Source organism: Pectinophora gossypiella, chromosome 9 (assembly GCF_024362695.1).
Source record: "Pectinophora gossypiella chromosome 9, ilPecGoss1.1, whole genome shotgun sequence".
Classification (NCBI taxonomy): Eukaryota; Metazoa; Arthropoda; class Insecta; order Lepidoptera; family Gelechiidae; genus Pectinophora; species Pectinophora gossypiella.
Genome location: NC_065412.1, coordinates 15,263,814 through 15,287,809, shown reverse-complemented (window position 1 = coordinate 15,287,809; position 23,996 = coordinate 15,263,814). Strand labels below are relative to the sequence as shown.

At 39.0% G+C, this 23,996-nt stretch overlaps 2 protein-coding genes across 4 annotated transcripts; both read left to right on the top strand.

Moving 5' to 3' along the window:
* The first annotated feature begins 958 nt into the window (after positions 1-958).
* On the top strand, positions 959-7,702 carry LOC126369601 (uncharacterized). 3 transcript variants are annotated; one of them, XM_050014090.1, is made up of 2 exons: positions 959-1,801; positions 2,579-7,702. In XM_050014090.1, exon 2 carries the CDS (start codon positions 2,635-2,637, stop codon positions 7,042-7,044), a length of 4,410 nt encoding a protein of 1,469 aa, XP_049870047.1. In that variant the 5' UTR covers positions 959-1,801; positions 2,579-2,634; the 3' UTR covers positions 7,045-7,702. The 3 variants fall into 3 exon arrangements, with proteins under 3 accessions (XP_049870047.1, XP_049870046.1, XP_049870048.1); XM_050014089.1 differs by having other exon boundaries at positions 959-1,876; XM_050014091.1 differs by lacking the exon at positions 959-1,801 and having other exon boundaries at positions 1,893-2,809; positions 3,469-3,609.
* Positions 7,703-17,467: 9,765 nt separating this feature from the next.
* On the top strand, positions 17,468-23,777 carry LOC126369610 (uncharacterized). Its single transcript, XM_050014110.1, has 3 exons — positions 17,468-17,805; positions 18,424-18,732; positions 19,377-23,777. Exon 3 carries the CDS (start codon positions 19,914-19,916, stop codon positions 22,905-22,907), a length of 2,994 nt encoding a protein of 997 aa, XP_049870067.1. The 5' UTR covers positions 17,468-17,805; positions 18,424-18,732; positions 19,377-19,913; the 3' UTR covers positions 22,908-23,777.
* Positions 23,778-23,996: the final 219 nt, after the last annotated feature.

The following is a 23,996-nucleotide window of genomic DNA, read 5'->3' as shown; positions in this document are numbered from 1 at the left end:
TGCCTCTGAAGTGATTGGCCGGAGTGTAAAGTATCGATGTCGTCTGACTGCCGGCCATTTGTTGTAAATACTGTAGCAGAGTACAAACTCTGCACATACTGGCCTTTCGTTCTGACCGTCAATCATTTTAAATTACGAAATTCTCATTCCATTCCGCATTTCCTTTCATTTTACACTGACTCATTGCATGCCCGACCTTCATAAGAGCAACATAAATATAGTATACTGTTTAGATCTGGCCGTGCCCTCTAGATTTGTTTCTGAAGTGTTACTAATAAAGTATACATATTCCTATACTGTTAAGCTTTCGCCGTGCTCTCTAATTCTGGACTTGTTTGTGAAGTGTTTTTAATAAACTATATTATTCATGCTTGCTGCTTGCGTCTAATTTATCATCGTTATCACCCATCATTCCTCTACTCTGCCGGCATGTCGGGATACCATCACCATTTTTTTTTTACTTATTGTAGATTTGCCGCAGATGGCATTAACTACTTGGCCGGACAAATGGGGAGCGCTGAAGGCTCTCACCCGGTACAACGTTTATCACCACCCAGCGTGCCGTAATACTACCCACCAAGAGGTTCGGTTGGAGCACAATATTTTCGCAGTTTGTCTTCCAGATTTTCCGGCCAATTAGTTAACGCCATGTGCGGCAAATCTACAATACTGAAGTCACGTCAAAAAATAAAATGTTTTAGAAAAATTTTAGATCGTAGCAGTATTAAAAATAAACCGCGCCACGAAAGAAATCGACGAATTTTAATGAAACTAATTGACAAGTCATAATAATTCTATGCAGAATCTGCTGCGGGACTTCTTCCCGACACGGACTATATTTAAAACCTAATTTATCTTTTAGTCTACGTTTTATTATAATACTGTAGATGTTCAAGAGCCAAAGAAAGAAGAAGATATAGAGAGAGAAAAAAGAGAAGAAAGATGTTGTGCTTGTTGGCAACACCAACACAATTTAAAAATAAAAAATATAGTTTGTTAGTCTGACGTCACTTCCTGTTACATTTCGTCCATCATCGTTGTAAGCTCCATTGTTGCTCGCATAATTTACGCGAAATAAAAGTGTTTATTCAAGTCTCCGAGTGTTTTAATTAGTGCAGTGAAAGCAGCTCAACCTCAACATCTACACATACAGTCCACTAGCCCCAGCTGACATGGTCCATCGAGCCATGGTTTTGTTCTGCGCGACGAAAACCTATGATTTGGAGAAGTAACGCTTCGGAAATTTTGCGCTACAAGCATCACGATTTGGAGCAGAGCGACGACACTTCGCAGCGCGACGCAATATATACCATCTTTATTGGTACAACGCCTTCCCGCCACGCAAGAAGACGATCATAAGAAGAAATCAAGAATTTCCATTTTGGTCGGCTTTGATTTCAATTACGCCGCCATTTTCTCTTGGGGCGCAAGCACGGAACGGCAACGTCGCGCGCGCAAAGGAAGAAATTTGGAGGGAACGACGACGGGGTCGTCACACGAGGCCACCGGGGAAAATACTTCACGAGCTTGCCTAGCAATCGGCGTCCCTGATTGGCGCTTTACATTTGACAGCGTCCAATCACGATCAACGCGTCCGCTTCACTCTTCCCCATTCGCAGGTTTATTTCCCAGAATCGGCCGAGCCTGCGCGCGTCGTATGAGTAGTTCATTCAACCAGCGAGCGCGCAGAAATCTCACAGCGAGTTTTTACCGCCGACGCCGACGAGTTTTATTGCAATTTTCGTTTGTTTACATTATAACAAACAGTGAAAATAACATTATTTAGTTAATTAATTACATAGTAAGTGATTGGTGCTAAGTTTGTGCAAGATGACGACGACTAGCGAGCTGGTTGCCACGCGAGGATATCTCAAAGGTACAATTACACGTATTTACAACTCTGTGTCGACTCAGGAAAATGTTTCTTCCGCGCAAACTGAAACACTGCTTGCCAGAAAACAAAAGCTAATGCAAGCATTTTCAGAATATGAAACTTCAAACATAAAAATGTTGTCGTTAGATAAAAATGCTAACCTCGAAAGCGACATAACAGAGGTCGAAAATAAGTACTATAGCATTCTCACTATAATAAACAATGAGATTAGTCGTCGTGAGCGCGATTCCAACCAGCAAGCTTCGTCCCCATCATGTAAATTAAAATTACCAGCAATTGATGTGCCTGTTTTCAGTGGAAAGTTTACGGATTACACGCCTTTCATCAACTTATTTAATTCATTGATTGATAGTAACAAATCTATTGATTTTGTTCAAAAGCTATACTATTTACGATCTTATTTGAAAGATGAGGCGCTAGACCTAATAAAAAACTTACCACTGACGGCAGATAGTTACAATAAGGCCATTACTCTATTGGACAATAGGTATAACAATAAGTTTAGAATTGTAAACGAACATATTACCACCATCCTTGATATGAAACCTGTAACAAAATCAACAGCAAGCAATCTTAGGGAATTTGTTGCTACAGTTAGACAGGAACTTGCTGCATTATCCAACTTAGAGCCAAATACGCAATATTGGGATGCTATATTGTTGTGTGTTCTATCCCGCAAACTAGATTTGTTCACGAGCCGAGCGTACCAGCTTGAGAGGGACACCCAGCAAGATCCAACAATGGACGACTTCCTTGCCTTCCTGACCAAGAGGGCCCTGGCGATGGAGAATGCTGAACCAGGTATTGGCCAGCAGCGGCTGCAGCAGCCCAGAGATCCAAGGGAGCAGTATCGAGGTCCAGCAGGCAGAGCAGTAGTTACCAATGCTACGGCTCAACCACCAGCTTGTCTATACTGTAAGTTGAATCACAAATTATATTTATGTCCCGGTTTCAAATTATTACCTGCAAAGAAAAGAGTTCAGTTTGTTAAAGAGAAGAGCCTGTGTAACATCTGTCTAAGTGCACACACAAGAAAGTGTAGGTACCACTTCCGGTGCACAGAGTGCAAAATGGCACATCACACTCTGCTACATGTCAACACCGACTTACACAATAGTGATACCACACCAGTCGTTGCATCACCTGCCTCTTTGGCAGCGAATAACTATAATGATGTTCTTTTGCCAACAGCAAAGGTGAAAGTCTTCGCTCGAGATGGCACTCCAATTTACCTCAAGGCCCTACTTGACAGTGGGTCCCAGCTGTCTTTCATAACGGATAAAGCCGTACAGCTGCTTGACTTGAAGCCCACAGATAATAATGTCAACGTAATAGGCATCACCAATACAAAGGCAAATGTCAAACGCTGCTTACCTGTGGATATTTATTCAGTGACAAGCCCCTTCAAGGTTTCGACTACCTGCCATGTTGTGGAGCGTATAACTTGTCAACTGCCTCAAAATAGATTCGATCTCTCAAGCCTACATTTGCCGAAACATATACGACTAGCAGACGAAACATTTAACATTCCCAGTGAAATTGACTTGCTAATGGGCGCGGATGTGGTATTTCAGGTCCTGCTGCCGACGTCGGAGTCGCCGGAGCCTCCGAGCTTCCAGTTGGCGCCACCGCGTGAGCGTCCGCAGCATGCATCCTCTGCCACCGTCCATCAGCTACGTCTAATCAACACACACCTGGGCTACATAGTTGGAGGCAATTTACCCCAGCTACCTTCGTCTAATTCTGCTGGTAAAGTTAGTTTACAATGTTTACAGTGCAACGACGAAATCTCTAGTAACTTAAATAAGTTATGGAAAACTGAAAGTGTTCCTGAAACTTTTATTGAAACATCTTCAGAGCATGAGCTCTGCGAATCTATATTTAAAGACACTGTACAGTTGAAAGAGAATCGTTTTGTAGTTGCACTGCCACTTAAACTGCCTCTAGAAGAAATTAATGACGCTTTAGGGGACTCTTTCCATTTTGCATACAAGCGGTTTCTCAATTTGGAAAAGAAGTTACATAAAAACCCAGATCTTTTCTCTGAATATCAAAAATTCATACATGAATACTTGAATCTTAATCATGGCCACTATGTTGATATAGAAACGATGCAATTAAATAAGGAAGCAACATATTTTTTGCCGCACCACGCAGTACTTAAACCTGATAGCAAAACTACTAAGCTGCGCACAGTCTTTGATGGGTCTATGAAGACTAGTTTGAAAGTCTCGCTCAACGATTTACTTTTAAATGGGCCGACAGTTCAAAGGGATCTTTTTGATATTTTACTCTCCTTTCGATTTGGTACTTTCACCTTCACTACCGACATAAAACAAATGTTTCGAAATGTGAATCTAGTCTCTGACCATACTTCATTACAGAACATCCTATGGCGCGACCACCCAGACGAGACCATCAAGTGCATAAGACTGACCACTGTGACTTACGGCCTGAAGAGTTCGAGTTATCTCGCGACACGATGTCTCAAGGAGCTCGCACTGCGACATGAATGCGACCTGCCACTGGCATCATTCATAATCAGTAACTCCACTTACGTAGATGACGTACTATACTCACACAATGACTTAAACACCATTCTAGAAGCCAAGTCACAACTCCGTCAGCTATTACAGCTCGGCAGCTTCCAGACCCATAAGTGGTCATCCAATGACAGTAGAGTGATCGATGACATTCCTATGACTGAACAACACTTTGACGACCTTGACCTCGAACAAGACGACTGTAGTTTGAAGGCGTTAGGTTTGCAATTAGTCGTCAAAAATGACCAATTCAAAATTACTTGTCCAGAGCCCTTTCATAGTGATAAGATCACTAAAAGAGATATCTTGTCCTACATAGGAAAGTTTTACGACCCACTAGGTTTTGTTAGTCCTGTTGTGGTACAGGCCAAAGCTATCATGCAGAAATTATGGTCTTCCAAGACAGACTGGGATTCCACGCCTGATGACGACATTAGGAAAGAATGGCTCGAGTTTTCTTCCAGTCTTGCCGAGATGAAACCAATTTTTATTAACAGAAACATCTCTGTATCAGATGACGACATTGTGGAACTTATAGGTTTTTCAGATGCTTCCAGCACGACGGCGTATGGCTGCTGTGTCTACTTACGTGTTACCCATCCATCAGGCGACGTAGATGTACGTTTACTTTGCTCCAAGTCTCGTATCAATCCCCTGCAGAACAAGGGTATGACAGTCCCGCGTTTAGAGCTGAATGCCGCGCTGCTTCTCTCCATGCTTATTTCCAAGGTGCGGGCTACGCTGAATTTAAAAATCAAAATAAGCAATGTTTACTTATTTACAGACTCGCAAATCGTACTCGCATGGTTACACACGCAACCCATAAAGCTCACGGCTTACGTCGCGAATCGTGTGAAGGCTATTACTAACAATACAGCTGATTGTCGTTGGCTTTACGTCAACACGAAAGACAACCCGGCTGACTACATAAGCAGAGGAGTACGTCCACAAGAACTTGCTGACTGCGCTATGTGGTGGTGTGGGCCGGCTATGTTGCATGATCCTGGTTTTTGTTTTGATGTCGGTTTCAGCTTACCTTCAGACATTCCAGAGACGAAGGTTGGTCCAGCATTCTCCATCAGTCAGGCAGTCTCTACAGGGGTCGTTACTAATACTGTTTTTCAACAGCTTCACAAACATTCTAGTATTTCTAAAATGGTTCGTATAATGGCTTACGTTATGAGATTTATTAATAATTTAAAATCTCACAAAGTCACACGCAAGTTCCTTTCTAGCACAGAATTAAATTCTGCTCTAATGTTGCTTGTCAGACATGAACAAGAAGTTCATTTCAGTGAGGAAATGTCATGTATTAATAATAATAAACCTGTTAAAGGTCCCTTGCACAGCTTACATCCATTCATTGATAACATGGGCATTTTGCGCGTAGGTGGTAGGCTACATCATTCTAATATACCATACCTGCAAAAACATCAGGCTATTCTACCTAAAAATTCGCATGTTACCAAGTGCATTGTTATAAGTGAGCATGAAAGGCTGCTCCATGCAGGGCCTAAACTTTTATTGACTAATTTAAACCAAAAATTTTGGATAACAAATGGCTTAATGTTTGTAAAAAGTATAACGCATAAATGCATTGTATGTTTCAGACAAAAGGCTACAGCTTCGAAGCAGTTGATGGGCTCCCTGCCGGCCGGAAGGGTAACTGCTACAAGTCGCCCTTTCGAGAAGGTTGGAGTAGATTTCGCTGGGCCTATAGATGTCAAACTCTCACGTGTGAGACGGTCGGTCACGGGCAAGGGGTATATTTGTGTTTACGTTTGTTTCGCCACTAAGGCAGTTCATTTAGAGCTAGCGTCCGACCTCACAACTGATACCTACCTAGCATGTCTAAGACGATTCGTTTCTAGAAGGGGACTGCCCAGTGAAATATACTCCGACAACGCCAGCACCTTCAAGGGGGCACAGAGCCAGTTAACTGAACTGTATGCCTTGCAGTCCTCTCGGGACCACCAAGGGAAAGTGCATGATTATTCAGCTCAACATGGAATCGATTTTCATTTTATTCCTAGCTACTCACCTACCTTTGGTGGCCTCTGGGAGGCTGCCGTTAAAAGTACAAAGTACCACCTTAAGAGAGTAGTACAAGGTCATTTATTAACATATGAACAGATCAATACTATTCTAGTAGAAATTGAATGTATCTTAAATTCGAGGCCTCTTGTCCCTTTATCCAGTAGCGATGTTAACGATTACAGTTATCTTACTCCTGGCCACTTTATAATTGGTAATGCATTAACTATGTACCCAGAAAAGGATGTATCGAATGTACCTCAAAATAGATTAAAATTTTGGCAACTATGTACTCATGTAAAACAATCTTTTTGGAAAATGTGGCACAAGGATTACCTTAATCTCTTGCAAAATAGACCTAAGTGGTTAGATATTTCTCCTAATATAAAATTAGGGTCTCTTGTTATTTTGAAGGAGGATAATGTTCCCACCATGGAGTGGAAAATGGCTAGAGTTGTAAAACTTGTACCTGGTCATGACGGCCACGTGCGCGCTGTAGAAGTCAAGACTTCCAATGGTCATACTCATGTGCGCTCCATTGTGAAAGTGTGTGTCTTGCCCATAGATGACTAATAGTGTTATAAGATTACTTACAGTTTACAGATTTACAATTTACTTTATTTACCTTTTGTACTAGGGGCAATACATATACTCTATGTGTACTCTTTATTTGGTTTGATATGCCAAGATTTTATGTGTATTTCTTTTCGTTGTGTAAAATGTATACTTACCAAAACTTAATTATAAGTAAAACTCTTTTATTTGATGTTTAAGCTTTATATAAACCACATACTTACGAACTTAGTTTTAAGGTGTGTTCCAATTTATAATTATTGATTTAAAATAAGGCTTAACTTCGTTATTACTTGTAACTTATTTTTATGCATACATTAGTACTTGTGTGTTTCCCTTTAGCACATAATTTGTAGCCTTACGCATGTTAGGTAACTTAGGTTTTAACTTAAATGTTTTTTATGACTTAGAAGTGTATTTGTGATAGGTCAAATTTAGATATTTTCAACCTAAGTTCTTTGTGATAGACTTAGCTATATCTTAATGGCACTTAGTTCTTTTGTGAGGCCGCAACATGTTGGCAACACCAACACAATTTAAAAATAAAAAATATAGTTTGTTAGTCTGACGTCACTTCCTGTTACATTTCGTCCATCATCGTTGTAAGCTCCATTGTTGCTCGCATAATTTACGCGAAATAAAAGTGTTTATTCAAGTCTCCGAGTGTTTTAATTAGTGCAGTGAAAGCAGCTCAACCTCAACATCTACACATACAGTCCACTAGCCCCAGCTGACAGTGCTTTTCAAGATTCAAGAGTGACTTGTGAATTTGCCACCTCGATAAGGTTGAGTTGCGACCCCAACTTGTAGAATAGAATAGAAATGGTTTATAATAAAAGGACGCCACGCCAAAAAAAGACCGTTACATAATATAAAATTTCCACAAAACTATGGCAGAAACAAATGGCAAAAAGGGTGATCGTCGAAATGATCATAAGGTGGTGGTGGATGTCCTGAAGTAAGAAGGGTTCCATCAGCACAAGTCTCGGCGTAACCAAGCCGCTGGTATTAATGGACCCTGCTGAATGAGCTTATTTGTCAAATAGGTCCAGACCAGAGGGGTTAAAAAAGCCACACAACAGCCTCCGTGGTCTAGTGGTTAAAGCGTTAGGCTCACGATCTGGAGGTCCGGGTTCGATTCCCGATGGGGACATTGTCGAAATCACTTTGTGAGACAGTCCTTTGTTTGGTAAGGACTTTTCAGGCTTGAATCACCTGATTGTCCGAAAAAGTAAGATGATTCCGTGCTTCGGAGGGCACGTTAAGCCGTTGGTCCCGGCTATTAGCCGTAAAAACACCTCCACCAACCCGCAGTGGAGCAGCGTGGTGGAGTATGCTCCATACCCCCTGCGGTTGATTGAGGGGAGATCTGTGCCCAGCAGTGGGACATATATAGGCAGTTTATGCACACTTATATTTGCGCAAATGTCAAATTGCAATATTTTCTAAATTAATTGCAATTTTTTCTTTTTTTTAAATTTAAATATTTTCCATACAAACTTGTCTAATCAACTGTAAATTACACACGTCATTTAATTCTCTAATGTTACTTCTTTTCAAAGTAAATCAAATTGCACGGTCTGTATTGAATTTAAGGTTTCGTTTACATAATCAGCGCGGCGTGCCCAGTGTCTACTTCATTTGATATCGCAAACAATGACACAGGATAGCCAATCAAACGGATGCAAAGGACCAGAAGGTTTCTTTGTGAAAAGTGTCATTTAACTGTTTAAACAGCTGGCTGGCGCTTTAAGGAATTGAATATAAAATAAAGACTGATTGACACCATTAACGGCCTCCGTGGGCCAGTGGTTGAGCGTTGTGCTCACGATCCGGAGGGCCCGGGTTCGAATCCTGGTGGGGACAAACCACACAAATCATTTTGTGATCCCTAGTTTGGTTAGGACATTACAGGCTGATCACGTGATTGTCCAAAAGTAAGATGATCCGTGCTTCGGACGTTAAGTCGTTGGTCCCGGTTACTACTTACTGTTGTAAGTTAGTAGTCGTTACATGAGTCATGTCAGGGGCCTATGGCGGCTCAATAATAACCCTGACAACAAGGTTGATGGGGTTGGTAATCCACCTCACAACCCACACGATAGAAGAAGACTGTTTGACAAGACTATATTTGAAGATTAACACCTGTATTATAAAATGTTCACTCGAACATTCTTCGATGCCGTCCTCAGTTCAGGCGACATCAGCACCTAACTCGAACTCAGCTCAAAATCGGTATTCTTAGGGTGGTATTAATAAACTAATCTCAGCTTCAAGATCGCCATACCACACCATACCATATCCTATATGTGTACCATATCCTTTGCCGAAGGTTGTCTGGAAGAGATCGCTCTTAGCGATAAGGCCGCCTTTGCCCACCTTAGAATAAGTTTATCCTGTAAATGTTTTGTGAATTTGTGTGCAATAACGTGTTCTATTATTATTATTATCACCCTCAAGATCATGTCAATGTGACAGTTCTTATACATATAAAAACAGAGACTTGAGCATGATCTTGAGGGCAGTCTCAGCTGAGATTCGTTTATTAATACCATTCTTAGACGGCGCCTCAACCTTACCTCGAATTTAATCCAGCAAGGCATGACGTCATTATTTTCGTATTATTATGTTGGCAGTATGCTACGCTCGACTTCAGTAACGTCCTTAAGTCGAAGACGTAATCATCATCACCAGCCCATTAACGTCCCCACTGCGCGGGCACGGGCCTTCCCTATGGATGGATCTTCCCTAAGGCGATCGGGCCTTAAACCACCACGCGGGCCCAGTGCGGATTGGTAGTTATTAACGACTGCTAATGCAGCCGGGACCAACGGCTTAACATGCCTTCCGAAGCATGGAAGAGCTCGAGATGAAAACTTTTTTTTGTGGTCACCCATCCTATGACCGGCCTTTGCGAAAGTTGCTTAACTTCAACAATCGCAGACCGAGCGCGTTTACCGCTGCGCCATCGAGCTCCTCCTCCGAAGACGTAAATATCAACTTAAATAACCAAAATGCTCAGCTGAGGTCCAATCGAGTTACCATATTAGAATATGGGTGAAGCTCAATGAAACAGAGATCAATAGAACAGGATATGGGAACTTTTGCATAGAATAAAGAATAACGCTGCGTATAGTACCTAACTCCCCGTCCCGCACCGATTCGTATCGGGCGCTGATTTACCTCACCCCCTGTGGGTACTACAGTCTAAATGGCCGTGAGCCGCTAAGGAATAAGGGAACGCGTGAATTGTCTGTCTCCCTCGCACTTACGCATTAGGCGGCCCACACCGGACACCCCATACAAATCTGATTCGTACCGCGTCTCAGCTTACCTTATATAGGCTGCCGAGGGTAGTTCAGGAGAGTTCCTCTTACCTAATTTTTAAGAAGAGAGTCAAAGAGCACTTTTTATCCATAGAGTATTCGTAGTCTAAGTATATTGTTATATATATAATAGGTATGTATGTAGGTATAGTATATTTTATATGTGTATATATTTATAGAGGCTTAGGCATATGTTTGTGTATATATATTTTTTTAAACGGTTTTATATGTAGATATAATTATTATAATGTATTTAATATATTGCACCTCTTTTTATTCTTCCGCAGTTACTCTAATACTACCTCTGGGTTGGCTGGAAGAGATCTCTCTTAGAGATAAGTCCACCCTTGTAAACGTCCATTTCTTGTTTGTGATGTAACTAGTTGTTAAGTGCAATAAAGTATATTATTAAAGTAAGTGCGAGAGGGACAAACAATCCGAACGGATCAAGAGATCGTTCTGCCCACTCCTTTTCCTGTTTGTCATACTGGTGTGACCACGAGTCCGGAGGGTTTATTTCGGGCTTTTTATGAAGGTGTATAATGTAAAAAATGAAAATGTAAAAAATAAGAATCATTTATGTTCTCCGTAAACATACCTACTCTTAGAAATTGTACCTCATTTGCATTGAAAGGCAAACGCCAGAACTTGGAGTGCAACTACATTAAAACTTGAAAGTTCCTCCACCAGTCAATAGAGTAAATTAACATTTTACGAACTAAAGAAAAAGAAAATTAGGAAATTGGAGTCGTAATGAAGTGTACTGCCGGCGGATATCCGCCAAATTAATATAAATAGTATTTATTGTACATAAATGTTATTTATCGTATTCTTTTTTTTTTTTTTTTTTGAAGTGACTTATTGTAGATTTGCCGCAGATGGCATTAACTACTTGGCCGGAATTAACGTATTCAAGTACCATGTAGACTTAGATATTTACTCTATCTATCTATCTACTCAGTCTGTGTCCACCCAAGTGAGCTCGAAACGCGCGCTATACAAGTATGAGCAAATAGTTCATACTTCAACTTTGCACTCCACTCGTCCGCAAACTTTACGACGCACGAGCCTTTCGAGTTTTTCGATGACGTCACAGGTTGCTTTTTCGTACAAATTCCATAGTAATTTCTTGGTTTGACGTTTAGTAAAAAGTAACTGATTTGACTAGTTGGAATGTAGCTTCTGTTGTTGTTTTCTAATTGTGGCTCTGCACACCAAAGATTACTTTCGTAAGTTTATAATATGTTTGTTTTTATATTGTGATTTTAAGTTTGGAAAGAGAACGATTTTTCAAGTCCCAATTAAACTCGTAACTATTCGCTGCAATGTACAAAAACACAATAAAATACAGAAGCTACGTCATTGGTGGACGTCGACGGTTTAATTAAAGAGCTCGCCATACACTGATTGCGTTGATTGCCGCTTCCGATTCATCGAGAGCAATTAATGTTCCGTACTCTGTACACATATACGAAAGGACAGCGCCATCTCTTGGATTGAATAGCGAATCTTTTGAAGCTGGGGTAGTCAGAGGTACATCCATTGTGTTGAAATAGGTACGGTCACGAGTACTAATATGTGTACACTTTGCAACCATGTCACTTTAACTTTATTGACAATTTAAACCGTAAGCCACATTAAATGTCAAATATGATAGTGCGACAGGGTTCTAAAGTGGGTACATGAGTGGTTCAGGGTGGTAGAGTGGGTATTGCTCATGACTGTACGTACCCACTCTTCGCTTCACCGAGGTTTTTATTAGACCAACATTACAGACGATGAGTGAGAGAGACAGTTTATAAAATATATAAATAAAACAAAGTTTTTTTTTTGACGTGACTTATTGTAGATTTGCCGCAGATGGCATTAACTACTTGGCCGGACAAACGGGGAGCGCTGAAGGCTCTCATCCGGTACAACGTTTAAGACAACAGGCCTGAGGGTGCCCAGTTTTCTGACCACGTGAATAAAACAAAGTCATTCCATTACATTTCTTTATTTTTTTAATTTTTACAAAGGTGCATTTTATATTTATATTTTTTTAGGTAAGTACTATATTCAAAATAATAATGTTCAACATTAATAACATAATAAATAAAATTACATTTGGGCTTACTATATTATTCTCTACAGCATAAAGGTCGATTTCCAACTGTGTTAGAGAAAGTACTTCTCGAAGCTATGCGGGACTTTCCCAGCTACTTTCCTCAAAAACAATGTAGATGGCGTTGTATAAATTTTCCTTCGTATAACCTTTATATATGTATAAATAGTTTTTACCCTTTTTATTACACCCAGGCATAATTAATTACATCTACATTAAGTAAATTAAATTCATCGTTTTTGGGGTTATGTATACGTTTTTACAATAAAATACCAGATAATATTTTAAATTTGTCATAAAATTAATTTAAAGCTCATGTGAAGCTTACTTTATTATGTAAAAAAGCTTATTATAAGATTAATGATTACCTAAAAGATAAAAATGCCTGGTATTGAATGTGTTCCTCTAGTTATTAAATAACTTGTAATGTATACGAGTACTCTCATTGATTTAAAAGATGTGTTGCTGTTGCAGTTTCTTATCATTTCTTCTCCCCAGCCAAAACACCTTGCAAAATGACGTAAATTAAAAAATGGTACATTGACCTTCAACAAGTTTATCCACGATAATAACATTGAATAAATGATTCTGATTTTTTATTTCATCAGCACAGTGCACTCTTGGGCGCGTATAAGTAATTTAAGAAGAGAAGAGTATGTAAGCCTATTAAAGATAGCGGAGAACCTCAACGTGGGAGGCTCCATCTACCACCTAAGTAAGTATATAACTCCAATTTGCAAGAGATAGTAACCAGGAACTTGCCGTCAAAGTGACAGCACGGATCCAAACTCAAGATTGGAACTTGTAAAGGGTAAATAAAGGAAGTTGGCACAGAATCGGAAATTGTGTTCGCAACTATTTAGGGGATAACTTTGCCAATAGATAGATGTCTTCGGATGATCGGTTGAGTAACTATCTAATTCGAGACCCGGGGTTGGCTGTCAAGAGAATTCCGTGGTAGAGTCGGTACTGTAGCACCCCTAACACCTTAGGCTGGGTTTCCACTGACGCGGAGATGGGCGGAGAAGAGCGGAGATGTGCGGATTTGACCAATCACGGCGTTCGAGGGAGCGAGAAACGAAGACGCTCTGTCACTCTCTCCCTCGCGCTGATTGGTCGATTCCTGCACATCTCTCTCTCTCGCTCCGCGTGAATTAATTCAAAAATCTCGTTCTTACACAGACGTCACACACTGACGTTTTTGTACACGTGCAACCGTGTGTGTCACGTCTAGGGCTACCACAATCTATAACGTAAAAAAATGTATAAAGAAAAAAATATTATTGCGTAAATACTATGTCATTAACATTATTTCATAGAGTCCGTTTACCTAACATGTAGATTTGACAGGTCCGCTTTTTTAGAGAAGCGACTCCGTTTCTGACCTCCCAACTCGAAGGGTAGGTAAACCAACCCAATACATGTTAGGACACATAGGTACCTCTGAAACGCATTTCTCTGAAATGTAGATTTCTCCGATGTTTTCCTTCACCGCTGTGCACGTGATATTTATTCATTTGTGATCCAAACATGAATTCGAAAACCATTAGTTCAGGCCCGTGCTGGGATTCCAACCTGCGACCTCACTTTGAGAATCAAGCGTTCTGCCAACTGGGCTATCATGGCTCTCTCTAGCTACTATTTACTAAAAATAAATGCTTCACAGATTATTTATTCGACGGCTATGAGACTGACTACAACAGCAGTGTACCAGTGCGCAACTAATTTGAAGGCGCCCTAAATTCTGGGGTTGTTTTTTGATGATGACTTCTTGTAGGTTTGCCTCAGGTGACATTGACACTTAACCGGAGAAGTATTGAGAGATGAGTGGGTACATTATACGTAATAATCTGAATTTTAAACTGATTGACTAAGTAAAGAAATACTTAAATAATAATATTTCGTACTGAACATAATTGACATTTCTTTTTAAAATAATGTAGGCTCGCGTTTGACCACAATCTCACCTGATGGTAAGTGACGATATGGTCTAGAGTGGATCACGCTTACCTAATGCCTTTTCCCTTTAGCCTTTAATATTCCATGCCATGAATTGAATAAAAGAAAAATTACAATAGCAACGGTATTGCAATAAATATTAAACAAGTATTTTATTTTAATAGAAACTCCTGTAATTCCAACCAGTTCTAACAGAATTTAATATTAAATATAATTTATTTAATATCCGGGAACCATCATACAGATATATTTAAAATGAAATTTTCCGTTTATGAGCAGAACACAACCAAACCGCTATGTTTGTACAATGCGAGGACTCTTTATTGTAATCAGTTTCTCGTATTGTAGGTCGTCTTGGCGTTCGGAGAAATTAGGATATTTTAGGGACAAATTGACATAACTTACTACATATTTATGAACGTAAGAAGTCACTACTTGACCAAACAAACAGCCAAACAGTGGACAGGACTACAAGTAAGTAATTACAAGATAACTTGCAGTCACTCTTGATTCGAAGTTGGAAAATGGAATTGTAATAAACCATAATGAGGGCGGTAAACAGAAAATCGCCAATATGATGGCCCATCACGTTGGATTGAAAAGGACACAAACCATAGCTCGATACCATTACGAATTGGTGCGGGCGAAGAGTGGTCGATCCATAATACTTTTAATCTAGAGGTATAGGTAATCGAAAAGAAGTTGTTTTAACTGATTTTATTAATAAGCTGGTATTTTCTTATTATTATATATATATTATATATATTCTTATTTGACAAATTGTATATTATTTTGTTTTTTAAGATGTAAATAAATAAAATCATGTGCAAACAATAATGGAATTATTCATAATTAGCATTTAACACGTTCACTGTGTAAATGAAAATCACATATCATCCCCTCACGTGCAATGTTATTTCTCTATAAACACATTGGAATTTATGTACATAGACACACTATGGCAAGAAAAAATGTGCCACATATTTGGGACATGCACGTATTGTTTCAAATTTATTGCCTCATCTGTGGTTCATACACAGTGAACGTGTTAATACAACGATTGTATTTACATCCCTTATGGAAGCATTGTCTGAGCCTTTTTACTTTGCTTTGCTTTGCTTGTTTTGCTTTAGCCTTGTAGAGCAGCGTGGCGGAGTATGCTCCAAGCCCCCTCCAGTTGATAGAGGGGAGGCCTGTGCCCAGCAGTGGGACGTATGTAGGCTGTTTATATATAGAAGCACATCATGGTCACCCTGTAAGCGTCCTAGGTGACAAATTGAGTCAATAGATTCAAACTCATTACAAGCTGAAGTATCTCATATTCTCATTATTTTCATGATTCATACACCATTGTTTTATTTGCTTTCTTGTGTGGGTATTTGCTTACTTATATTTATAGTAGGTAAGTATTATAGTTTAGAATTTATATAGTTTGTTTTCATTTACGGTAAATGCTGCGTACGCATGTAATTGACAAATACCAAATTACTATTTTTATAATGGTGTCTGTAAAAAAATAATAATGTATTGCTGTATGTGTACCTAAATAAATAAATAGTTGTGAGATACTTTTTACGAAACGTCAAAACGAAACGGTCAGATGTGTGTACCTCATTATAAACGTTTTTTTATGTTTCTATTACTTAATAAAGTATTCTAAATACCTAAGCTAAAAAGGTAATAAGGTTAATTATAAGATTTTATATTTAATAAGCAATGTCCTTACTTGTACTTAATTTAAAAGTTTTATAGGTCGTTCCAAAAATTTGTTTACGTTATCTTAGAATGTACCTATTGAAAAATGTTTTATATCTAGTGTAAATTGCAATTCCTTTACTTAGATAATTTTGTGATAAATTCTTAAACTTATAATACGTTACCTGTCGAGTGATAGTTAATTATAGTGATAATTGATAAGCGAATCGCAATTTGGATATTGTTTTCTAATGTTGAATTATATAACAGGTAATAAACTATATGTGTCATACATAACATAACTATTGAAAGGTTTGTCTTATATTCCTGCTTCTAAGCAACTAAAATTTAATTTCCTAAGTTTTATAAGACAGTAACAGACAATATTAATTGTACTACAGTTAATTTTAAGTAGTAAGAATCTTAATTCAAATAGTTAACTTATGTGTAGTTAAAATCATTGTCTGTTCCTTTCCCTGGGCCGCAGTATGTTGCTGGCAACACAAGTATAAAGTTAATATTTTTTGGTATGGCAATGTTAAGTCTCGAATGGCCGACGCCTCCCGCGAAAGTGTAAAGTAAAAGTGTATTTTTAATATTTTTATTAACAATTTAATTAAACAGTGAAAAGTAACAATTTGGTGTTTTGCTGCAGTTGGATTTAGAACCCTCGACCTCTCACCATCTACATACAGTCCACACAACCAAGAGCCGAACATGGTCCATCGAGCGAAGCATTTCTAGCTGCGCGTCGACTACCATTTTGTTTCTGCGATTTTCACTGCGCGAATACACAACGAAGCCTGCGTGTATACGTCGAGGCCGGGAAGGCAGATCACATCAGCAATACTTGCGAATCTTGCGATCTATATTCAAGAACATTCAAGTTGCTGCGAAAAACTGTGAAGTTCAGTGCCAAAATTATAAGTGTCGCGATCTTATTTTTACATCGACACCAAGAACAGTTACGTATTTCTACATTATACTTGCGATTCAAAAGGACTATTTAAAAATCCTTCAAGTATATAGCGATTTCTTCGAACAGTGCCAAATAACTACCTACCTATCTATTTTTATTAGTGTACCTACGTTTCATAATTACATCAGAAATAACAGGGATCGGCAATACATGCTTTCGACGACGGTAAATATCCATCACGAAACCGTTCAAGAACATTATCTGAAGATTTTCATCAAGTATTGTATCGATTGCTGCGAATTATCAAGAAATACTTCTATATATAATAACTTCAACATCCAGAGACATTTTTTATTCATTTCTGCGAGTCACGCGTGGAGCGGGAACAATTGAAGTCCAGTAGTGCCAACCTTACGAGCGTTCGTCGAGGACATCGGGAGCGTGTTCATGCGAGTGCGCTATTTTTTGAGCCAATTAAAATTCGGCGGGTCGACTTCGTCGCATCTCGGAAGACGCCGGCTTCATTCTGCGCTGTCATTGGTCGATTTTAATTTACAGAAATTGAATAAGATAATTCTATTTTTAGAAACTCCATTTTGTTTTCACCTTGGTTTTTCAACTTAGCGTCGTGCTTTCATAAAACTAATTTCAAAGCATTTCAACAATTTTATGCAGTTTTGTGATATTAATATAGTAGTACAGCGAAAATACAATGGAGGAATTAAAAAACTTAAGTGTTTCTCGTGGATACATAAAAGGTATTGTAACTAGAATTTTTAATTTTGTGTCTGACGAAAATGAAGTCCGAAAATGTTCCACTGAGGCATTAATTACCAAACGTGACAAATTATTATCGGCTTTTAAGGAGTATGAGGCCTTTAACATGAAAATATTGGCTTTAAATTCGTCAGACACAGAAAATATAGACGAGGTAGAAAAAAGATATTTTCACTGTGTAACTGTTTTAAACGAAAATATTAAGAAACAGAGCGATTGTTCACAAGGAACCCAGGAGTCAGGTAGCAGTAGTGTCATTTGTAGGCCAAAACTGCCGAATATTAATATACCTACGTTCTCCGGCAAATACTCTGAGTATGTAGCATTCATACAAATTTACAAATCCGTTATTCATAACAACAAGGCCATGGATAACGTGCAAAAATTGTACTATTTAAGGTCGTTCCTAGAGGGACAACCTTACGATTTAATTAAAAACCTTCCTTTAGTCAGTGAAAGTTATGACAAGGCAATACAGTTATTGGACAAACGATTTTACAACAAACAGCAGATAGCTTCTGAACATGTAAACACCATTTTGGATTTACCAACATTGCCCAAGTTTGCAAATGCTGAGCATTTCAGAAATTTCGTTTCAGTGATCCGTCAAACGTTGGCTGCACTCGAAAATCTGGACGCCGACGTAGCAGCATGGGATCTTCTATTGCTGGGCATTCTCAAGAGGAAATTGGATGCGTATAGTGCACGGTCGTATCAATTTGACCGCGATGAGGAGAGTGACCCGTCTGTAAAGGACCTACTGAATTATTTAGAAAGGCGTGCGCGTGCTCTAGAAGAAACCACGACCTCGGAGCAAGCCGAACTGAGTACGCGCAGGGCTCCCACCATGCCCTCAGCGAAAAAGGTAGCGTTGGCGGCGACCAAGACTTCACTGGAATGCGCATATTGTAAGTATGCACACAAATTATTTGCTTGTCCCAAATTCAAACTTTTGCCAGCAAAGGAAAGGTTGGCCTTTGTGAGCGAAAAACGTTTATGTACCACTTGTTTAAATCCCCATGGTGGTAAGTGCAGATTCCACTTCCGGTGTGAGCAGTGCAAGAAACCTCATCATACATTGCTCCACTGCAATGAAAACAGTGGGATGGACCCGGTAGTTCTACTGACTGAGGACTCCGCTAATAACAATAATGTTTTGCTCCCAACAGCACGTGTAAAGCTCTTTGCTAAAGATGGGAGAGAAGTGCATGTAAAATGCATTCTAGACTCTGGCTCACAAGTATCACTTGTCACACAAAAGGCCATTGAGGTCTTGGGTCTCACACCTAAGCGAAGTGATATTAACCTCATTGGTGTGACCGAAAGCACAAGTAAAGTCAGCTATTGTATTCCTTTGCAAGTTCACTCATTGACATCCCCATTCAACACACTTATTAACTGTCATGTAGTAGACAAAATTACATGCAAGTTGCCTCAGGCACATATTGATGTAACGGACATTCATATCCCTCCCGGTGTCACATTGGCAGATACAACTTTTAATCAGCCATCAGAAATAAATTTGCTCATTGGTGCGGATGGTTTTTTCCAGATTCTTCTGCCGCTTGAGGAGACACAGCAACTGACTGCACACAATGGCCTAGCTGATCAGCAACAATCGTCGCTCTCCTGCATCCTGAATACCAAGCTTGGCCATGTCGTTGCTGGCCCGTTGGCTGCTAACTTCATTAAACACCAGGTTGTATCTCTCGTTTGTGCTAAGTGTGACACAGAAGTAAGTGACAGTATCAAGAAGTTTTGGGAGACGGAGAGTGTTCCGGAATTGCTAATAGAAGGGGATTCAGAGCAAGAGTTAGCTGAAAACATCTTCACTAACTCAGTTAAATTGGAAAACAATCGATTTCAAGTTGACTTGCCATTAAAATTAGAGTCTAGCAATATAAATAAAACCTTAGGCAACTCATTTGATTTGGCCTTGCATAGGTTTCTCAGTCTAGAAAAAAGACTGCAAAAGAATATTAACTTGTTAACTGATTATCAAGCATTTATAAATGAATATATAGAGCTTGGCCATGGGCACTATATTGATATTAATTCTTACAATTTTGATAATGACCCGGTATATTTTATGCCGCATCACGCTGTAATTAATGAGCAGAGTAAAAGCACAAGGACAAGGGTAGTCTTTGATGCTTCGATGAAGACTAATAAGAAGGTCTCATTGAACGATATTTTATTGAATGGGCCCATGGTACAAAAAGAGTTGTTTGATATTGTATTATTGTTTAGATTTGGAGAGTACACTCTCAGCACAGATATTAAGAAGATGTTCCGCAACATATTAGTAAATCCGGAACACACTTCTCTCCAGAACATTCTCTGGCGTGACAATCCAAGTCAGCCAATACAATGTATTCGTCTTGATACTGTCACCTACGGAGTAAAGTCGTCCAGTTATCTGTCTACACGATGCTTGCATGAGCTAGCTCAGAGGCACGAGAACGACTTACCTTTAGCTGCATTTATAATAAGAAACTGTACATATGTTGACGATATATTGTATTCCTGCTGTGATTTGCAACAACTTCTTGAGGCTAAAAGGCAGTTACGTGAGATGTTAGGTTACGGGAGCTTCAGTTTACATAAATGGGCTTCTAACACACCAAGCGTGCTTTCTGATACACCAGAGAATGAACAACAATTTAGTGTGCTTGATCTACAAAAAGGCAATTTTAACATGAAGGCGTTAGGACTCACGCTTAATATTAACAAAGACTGCTTTACTATTACCAGTCCCGAGTCATTCAATGAAAGGGTAATTACGAAAAGGCAAGTTCTTACCTACATTGCGAAATTCTATGATCCCATGGGATTTGCGAGCCCCATTATAATACAAGCAAAAGGTATTATGCAAAAACTTTGGTCACGCAATGTTGGCTGGGACGATAACATACCCGAAGATCTAGTTACTGAGTGGCTAGACTTCGCTAGGAGCTTGTCTACCATGCAACCTATTAATTTAAACAGATACATCCCAACCAACACTGCGGCGACAATACAGCTAATCGGTTTCTCCGACGCATCGAGCACTACAGGGTATGGCTGCTGCATATATCTACGCGTGGTCGACAAAACAGGTAAGGCTGAATTACACTTGCTCTGTTCTAAGTCGCGAGTTAACCCGCGGGCTAGTCCACTAACAATACCCAGGCTAGAGCTCAATGCAGCGTTGCTTTTGTCTATACTAATGGAAAGAGTTTATGAAACCTTACATAAAAATGTCCAGATTGATGACGTATATTTATTTACGGACTCGCAAATAACCCTAGCTTGGATAAAAACAGAAGTTACGAAATTACAAGCTTACGTGGCTAACAGAGTTAGTGTGATTCAACAGAAAACTAATAAAAGGCGATGGCTCTATGTTCCATCTGCAGACAACCCTGCTGACTTGATCAGCAGAGGTATTAATCCTCAGGAGCTCTCGAACTGTTCTCTCTGGTGGGAGGGACCAAAGTTCCTGCAATGTGAGTATAAATTTGATAACCAAAAGTTGGACTTACCTAATGACTTACCTGAGATGAAAGCTGCAAGCCCCGCAGGTAAAGTAGTACTATCTGTCACTACAGATGATGATTTATTTAGAATACTGGATAGGTATTCAGATTTAAATAAAATGATACGAGTGATAGCCTATATTGTAAGGTTCTGTCATATCATAAAAAATAATACAAAGGTCAAGGATAAGGTACTCACTCCTGAAGAGTTACAACACGCATTGCTGTTGATTATCAAACACGAGCAGTCTATTCATTTTTGTGATGAATTAGAATCATTACGTAAAGGAAAATGCGTGCAGAAGCCCCTCAAGTCACTTCACCCTTTTTTAGATAAAGATGGGCTGCTAAGAGTAGGAGGCCGACTAGATAACTCTGAGGTGCCTATATCACAAAAACATCCTATCATTCTGGCGAAAACGTCTCGAATAACAGAGCTCCTTATCCAGAGTGAACATATTAGGTTGTTACATGCGGGACCAAAACTACTACTTTCGAATTTAAACCAAAAGTACTGGTTAATTAATGGAATAAGACAGATTAAAAAGGTCACTCATAAATGCTTGGTATGTTTCAGGCTCAAGGCGAGTGCAGCAAAGCAACTGATGGGGTCCTTGCCTCAACACCGCGTGACGGCGTGTAGACCGTTTCAAAAAATCGGAATTGACTTCGCTGGGCCGGTACAAGTCAAGAATTCGAGGATAAGAAAAGCGTTAGTTAGTAAAGGCTACGTTTGTATATTCGTGTGTTTTGTCACAAAGGCAATTCATGTAGAATTGACCTCAGACCTCACTACAGAGGCATTTCTCGCTTGTTTCAAGCGCTTTATTAGTAGACGAGGCTTGCCCAGCGACGTGTTCTGCGATAATGGCGGTTGTTTCCGTGGGGCAAGGAACCAGCTTGCTGAACTGTACAAGCTCAATAGTTCTAATGATCACCAGACGCTTGTGCAAGCCTATGCCGCGAAAGAGGGAATAAAATTCCATTTTACACCAAGTTATGCACCGGTTTTTGCAGGGCTTGCAGAAGCGGCTGTTAAAAGCATGAAATTTCACTTAAAGCGGATTGTATTGAACTCTGCTTTAACATATGAACAGCTAAACACAGTATTGTGCCAAATCGAGGCCGTGCTCAATTCACGACCCATTCTCCCTCTCTCTGAGGATGTAAGTGACTACTGCTACCTTACCCCTGGGCATTTCTTGGTAGGAACCGCTCTGACTATGTATCCAGAAGTAGATATCTCTGATACAAAAACTAATAGGCTAGGTTTTTGGAAACATTGTATTAATTTACAGCAAAGATTTTGGAAAGCTTGGCACAAATGTTATTTAAATACTTTACAAAATAGAGGTAAGTGGTGCGATCCTATGCCTAATGTATGTGTTGGTAACTTGGTACTCATGAGAGAACCCAATTCTCCACCTTTGGTGTGGCCGATGGCTCGGGTTGTAGAGGTCTTCCCGGGCAAGGATGGCAAGGTTAGGGCCTTGACTTTAAAAACAGCTGATGGTAAATCATATAATAGGTCTTTACAGAGCATATGTGTATTGCCTATCGAATAATGTTAAGTATAGCATTTCTCTCACTTATATAATGTAATAGGTGTATGATGTATAAGGTCATTGTGTTGTAGGTCAGATGTGTGTACCTCATTATAAACGTTTTTTTATGTTTCTATTACTTAATAAAGTATTCTAAATACCTAAGCTAAAAAGGTAATAAGGTTAATTATAAGATTTTATATTTAATAAGCAATGTCCTTACTTGTACTTAATTTAAAAGTTTTATAGGTCGTTCCAAAAATTTGTTTACGTTATCTTAGAATGTACCTATTGAAAAATGTTTTATATCTAGTGTAAATTGCAATTCCTTTACTTAGATAATTTTGTGATAAATTCTTAAACTTATAATACGTTACCTGTCGAGTGATAGTTAATTATAGTGATAATTGATAAGCGAATCGCAATTTGGATATTGTTTTCTAATGTTGAATTATATAACAGGTAATAAACTATATGTGTCATACATAACATAACTATTGAAAGGTTTGTCTTATATTCCTGCTTCTAAGCAACTAAAATTTAATTTCCTAAGTTTTATAAGACAGTAACAGACAATATTAATTGTACTACAGTTAATTTTAAGTAGTAAGAATCTTAATTCAAATAGTTAACTTATGTGTAGTTAAAATCATTGTCTGTTCCTTTCCCTGGGCCGCAGTATGTTGCTGGCAACACAAGTATAAAGTTAATATTTTTTGGTATGGCAATGTTAAGTCTCGAATGGCCGACGCCTCCCGCGAAAGTGTAAAGTAAAAGTGTATTTTTAATATTTTTATTAACAATTTAATTAAACAGTGAAAAGTAACAATTTGGTGTTTTGCTGCAGTTGGATTTAGAACCCTCGACCTCTCACCATCTACATACAGTCCACACAACCAAGAGCCGAACAATTGACAAATACCAAATTACTATTTTTATAATGGTGTCTGTAAAAAAATAATAATGTATTGCTGTATGTGTACCTAAATAAATAAATAGTTGTGAGATACTTTTTACGAAACGTCAAAACGAAAGTTTTCTTTGGATATTGTATGGAAATACTGTCCTGTGACGAATAAGTTGAAAAGTAAAATGAGGTTGATTTTGATC

Coding starts and splice junctions, on each gene's coding strand:
- LOC126369601 (XM_050014089.1), top strand. CDS start 1,831: ATGACGACGACTAGCGAGCTGGTTGCCACGCGAGGATATCTCAAAG. Junction 1,877..2,578: donor CACGCGAGGATATCTCAAAG/GTACAATTACAC, acceptor CCCGCAAACTAG/ATTTGTTCACGAGCCGAGCG.
- LOC126369610 (XM_050014110.1), top strand. CDS start 19,914: ATGCCGCATCACGCTGTAATTAATGAGCAGAGTAAAAGCACAAGGACA.